Source organism: Myotis brandtii, unplaced genomic scaffold (assembly GCF_000412655.1).
Source record: "Myotis brandtii unplaced genomic scaffold, ASM41265v1 scaffold105, whole genome shotgun sequence".
In the NCBI taxonomy this organism is placed as follows: domain Eukaryota; kingdom Metazoa; phylum Chordata; class Mammalia; order Chiroptera; family Vespertilionidae; genus Myotis; species Myotis brandtii.
The window spans coordinates 1913294-1918551 of record NW_005353538.1 but is presented as its reverse complement, the minus strand read 5'-3'; the positions used below and the strand labels follow the sequence as shown (position 1 = coordinate 1918551).

The 5258-nt window shown below is 57.4% G+C and overlaps 1 protein-coding gene across 1 annotated transcript in view; it reads left to right on the top strand.

Moving 5' to 3' along the window:
• Positions 1 to 4081: 4081 nt before the first annotated feature.
• IL10RA (interleukin 10 receptor, alpha) overlaps positions 4082 to 5258 on the top strand; it is an 8871-nt gene continuing 7694 nt past the window's right edge. The window contains 3 exon segments of the mRNA XM_005856890.1: positions 4082 to 4102; positions 4935 to 4975; positions 4977 to 5105. Of these exon segments, the coding sequence (XP_005856952.1) occupies positions 4082 to 4102; positions 4935 to 4975; positions 4977 to 5105 (191 nt within the window).

Here is a 5258-nt window from a genome sequence, read left to right as displayed (position 1 = left end):
AGCTCTGACACAGCGATCACATGGTCTGGAACTCCCTAGTCACAGGACAGGGATAGAAACTGCAAGCTGGGCCTCGGCTCACACCCTAGCAGGCCTTCCTCCCCCGATGCCCCCACCTCCAGGGAGGCCCGTCTAGGGGCAGCATCCTGAAGACCAAGATGAAGTAAGTGAAAATGAGACAATGGAACCATCTCAACCTCAAAATTTGCCCTAAAAATTTCCCTGTTCGGCCATGGGGGCAAGATGTCTGTCTCCCCAGGTCTCCCCACAGGTTTCCTGGGCTCACCACGTTCCCTTTACCAGCCCGGAGCTGTTTCTCCTCCCTGGCCCTCACTCTTTCTTTCTCTCTGTCAACTCACTAGACACTTGCCTTTTCCAAGAATTCTTCCAAGACTGGGAAGGGCATTGATAATATTGTGGTAAAAGTGTGAGCTCTGGAGTCAGACCTGGACTGTTGTCTTAGCTCCGCTCCTCACTGGCTGAGTGACGCAGACCAGTGACATAATCTCTGACTTTCCATCTGTAAAACCCTGATGATGATGCCAAGCTTGCACGGTGGTCATAAGGATTAAGTGAGACAATGCTGGTGCATTAGTCAGGGCAGTTAACACTAGCTGCTGTAACAACAAGTCCAGACTCTAGATACAAGAGTTCACTCCTCACTCAGGTCACAGGCCGACATAGTGTGGGTGCCTTTCCTGCATGCTCCCTCCAGGAGGTGATTCGGGGACCCAAGCTCTTTTCTTCCCCTTTGGGTCCTCTACTGGGCCCTTCCACCTGGTGGACAGAATAGCAAAGACAAAGAGACCAGACCAGGAAGTGGTATGCCTTAATTTCACTTCCTGTTGGTTAAAACCCAGTCATTTATCCAATGTAATTGCAGGAGAAGCTAGGAAACTTGGTGCCCTGTTCACCCAAGAAGAGGAAGTGAGGTTGCTAAGCCTCTAGCCAGTCTCTGCTACATAATTTAGTGGTTAGGGTCCTACAGGATACACAGTAAGAGCTCAGTCAACAAAATATACTATTATAATCATTTCCTATGATCTGTCCTGATACTGGTATGAATATACCAGATAGCCCAGAGCCAGAGGGTAGACTTTCCACTGAGATGAATAGCTGACACAAGCCAAAATGGAATTGGCAAAACAAGATATGGCACTGTGTCTGACGTCACTCCTGCTGGGGGTGCCTCCCAGGAGGTGGCAGGACACACTGACATTGCCCACATTCAGCTGCTGGCTCTGCTCTGAGCAAAACACGAACCCATGTCAGCCAGGGGGTGGTCTCGTCTTAACACGGCAATGCTAGCCTAGCCACTCTCCAGAGATCTTCAAAACGCCACGCTCCCTCGGCTCCAAGCACCCTTCCTGCTGTCGGAGCACCCTCTCCACCTGCTCTTTTCCAAGTTCCCCCTCCTCACCCCTCATGCCCCAGCGCGGAGGCCACCTCCTCCGGGAGGGAGCCCTCTTGGTCCTCCACCCCCAGTGGCCGAGCGCTTGTCCCTGTGCCCCACAGTAGCCTCTACTTCCCTCCCCAGAGCGCTCAGCACAACATCAAGTCTCCGCTCACCTCTGCCCCTCGATAGAGTGTCCATCTCTCGGGGCAGGGCCTTGTTCAGATCATCATTTTGTCGCAGCCTCGCAGCAGGGTCTAGCTCTAGCCCATCATGAGTGGGCCGCGATATTTGCCATGTGAGTGAAAGAAAAATGGATGTGGGCAATCCTTTTTTAAAATGTAATGGGGTGCGACTTTTAAACTCTTACAGCTCAACAATAAAAACCAAAAGTAAAGACAAGTTCGGAAAGAAACAGTACAGTGTATTCCTTCAAAAGGTCACTGGGGCCCGGCTGGTTAAGGGGTTGAGGGTTGACCTATGAACCAGGAGGTCACGGGTTGTGGGCTCGATCCCCAGTGTGGGGCGTGCAGGAGGCAGCCAATCAATGATTCTCTCTCATCATGGATGTTTCTATCTCTCTCCCTCTCCCTTCCTCTTTGAAATCAATAAAAATATTTTTTTTTTAAAAAAAAGGTTCCCGGGAACTAAAAAGTCATTTCTGAAAGCAGCCACACCCTTGGCCACGCCTGGGCACGTCCGAGCAATTGGCCACGCTCCATCTCTCAGCTGAGCAACAGCGGGTGCAAAACCATTCCTCACATTCAACCCCGCACCCTTCCCCGCCGCTGCTGGAGGGCCTGGCGGCACTTAGGGGTCCCGGCTGACCTGACCGTGTGTCCTGTTGGACCTGCATCTACCTCTCTACTATCCATGCAGCTGGGGGATCCGACCTTCATCCAAAAGTAAGGTCTTTCTGGTCCCAAAGTCATCCTCAGACGCAGCTGGGGACACCGCCACCCTCTGCATGGACACCCTCTGAAGCGAAAGTGAAAGGGACCATGTTTGTCCCGCACCCAGCAGCTCTGTGCCTCTGGGGTGCGGCCTCAGGTGAGTCAAGTGGCACAGGGCTGAGTGGCTGGTGCTGTGTCTGCCTCGGGGAGCTGTCACCCAGCCACCCCAGGGGAAACACACAAAACTCTAACCATGAGGTTTCAGGCAAGAGAAACCAGAAGAGGCTGGGGGCCCCTCCAAAAACAGTCAGTCAGGTAGAGGACTCCTACTCTACCAGCGCCACCCCAGGCACTCAAGACTCACAGGTCCTCCCAGGCCACCCTGAGCGCCCGGGACAGTCACCCCCAACTCCCAGCGGCTGCAGCCCTCCCCATCCCACCTTCAGCTCAACCACATCCCCGCCCTCCGCACCCAAAGGGGCAAGGCTGCCCCTCGCCAGTTGCACCCCCAACACACACACACACACACACACACACACACACACACGCACACGCACACGCGCGCGCGCGCTGTGCCAGGAGCCCGGTTTTCTTAAAAGCAGCAGATCCGGGGTGTGCCTTTGGAGGCACGTAGAGCTTCACTGAGCTCTGACCCGAGGCTGCTCTCCCGGTTCGGGGATGGGTTCGGGGATGGCCTTTTTGGAAGGGGGTGCGGGAGAGAGAGAGCGCGCGAGTGCCGCCGAGGTACCTGGGAGCTCTGACTTGGCCTGTCTGTGCGTGGCCATCTGCAAAATGAAAGTGGGGAGGCAGGAAGGGGAAGAAGAACCCGGCCTAGGGAGGCTCGTGTGGGTTTTTACCTTTTCGCAAGGTAAGGACGGCCCTGCCCTGCCCTGGCCGCCGGGTGCGCTGTATGGGTGGCCAAGCCCGCCCCCCACCGTCCTCACCCCTACGTGGAAGTTCAGTGTCCCACGGAGAACCCCTCTGCTTGGCCTCTGGAGAGAGCGGAGTCCATCATCTGGCCCCTCCCGGATCCCTCATTCTGGGGAGCCTGGCCTGGGGAGGGTCACTCTTAGGGAAGTGGAAGAAGCTGGGGTTGCTTGGGGGGCGGGGGGAGAGCTGAATGACCCCCTTCCTCAAGGCATCGCCCACCCACCTGCCGCCAGCAGTGCCCCTGGCTTTCTTGTTGCTCTAGTTCAAAGGACTGGACCCTGTCCCCGTGGGAATTACCCGATTGCCATCTGCCTACCTTCCCTCCGCCCTCCAGCTAACCTACCCCAGCCTTTCCCTCCGGGACACCTGCCACCCCCTCTGGTCACCCTGCTCCTTCTTTAGCCCCTGAGGCACCCGCCCTGGCCCCTGCCTCCCGCTCCTCCCCCTCAGCTCCGGCTCCTAACCAGCGGCTGACCTGCAGAGTTTCTGCAGCAAGAAGAGCAACTAACCCTGGAGAGAGAGCATGAAAGGCTGGGAGGTGCAGGGACCAGGGCAGAGGGACCGAGAACACGCAGCCGCTCACATGACCAGGAGCTCAAAGACCTGCTGCGCCTCTCACTTTCCATCTAACGTTTTGAAATCGAGACACAGACTTGAAGATCAAAGACAATATAAGAAAGCCAGCAAGGGACAGGCAGACTTCTAAGTCAGCATGACAGCTAGAAGAAGGAAGCGTTATTAGAGAGAGGTAGTCAGAGGCGGGGGAGCCTGAGAGGGTCCCTGACAGACGAGAGGCAGGAGGGTCCTGGAGGAGGGAAGGGGAGCTGAGTGTGGAGATCGGCCTTGAGCTGTTTCATGGCGCTCGATGGACAAGATCTCAGTGTCGGTATATGTGTTGCCCTCTTGCCCATGCGAGAGTGGGTTAGGTGAGGTCTGATAACTCGCTCAGTCACACTGGCCCCCCCCCCCCCCCCCCCCCGCCCCGCGGTGAAGGGCGGGGGAGGGAGACAGGAGAGGGAGCGGACTGGTCTTCAGTGTCTCCCTTAGAGCCAAGGGTATCAGCGCTTTGTGGAAAGGGCAGCTGCCTTCTGTCTGTTCTCACCCAACCTGAGGCTGGGCATCTGGTTATAGAAGCGGGGGCAGGGGGCACGCCCTCAGCCTGGGGCTGCCCAGCAGACCTGTGAAGAGAAACGGGCAGCTGCCCACAAGCAGGTATCTGTGGGCCCAGAGACGCCAGAGAGAAGGCCAGGGGCCGGAGCCAGGGCTGGGCCAGAGCAGGGACCAGGTCTGAGGCTGGAGGGCAGGCCGTGGAATGGGGCTGGAGCAGGGGCAGGGGTGGGCAGAGCCAGGGGCTAGCTCATCCAGACCTCACTGTGGACATGCCGAGGCCCACAGCCCTGCCGCCTCCCCAGGATGCATTGCACCCAGCCTGGCTCTTCTCAGCCACCACTTCTGCTTCTGACCAGCCGGCACAGGACTCTGATTTAAGGGCCTGACACCTGCACCCAGGGCCCTGCTCTTCCCCTGACTTGCCCTGTTGCCTTGGGCAAGTCACTCAGCCCCTCTGAGCTTTCATTTCCTCCCCAGGAAACGGGGTGATCAATGCCTGCCTTGTGGCTGTTGTGATCATGAAGTGAGACAGTATATGTAGAGTACTTGGCTCACAATAAGGAACGCCATACGGGAGCTGCTAAAAAGCTCGCTCCCCTCCCCCTCAGCATCTTCATCCCGGGCCCCTGCCAGCCCTGAAACTGACCCTCCTCCCCAGGGACAGCGCTGCCCAGCCCTCCATCCGTGTGGTTCGAAGCAGAGTTTTTCCGCCACATCCTCCACTGGACGCCCATCCAGAATCTGTCAGAAAACACCCGCTATGAAGTGGAGCTGCTGAGGTACAGAGGCGGGAGGCGAGGGGGGTGAAGGGGAGAGGAGGGGAAGGGGGAGCAGGTGCAGCCATTCCCGTCTAGGACCCGGCACAGAAAGATGGGTGCCTTGTGACTGAAGGGCCCTGGCACATACCCACCCACTGGCAGGGGCTGACCAGC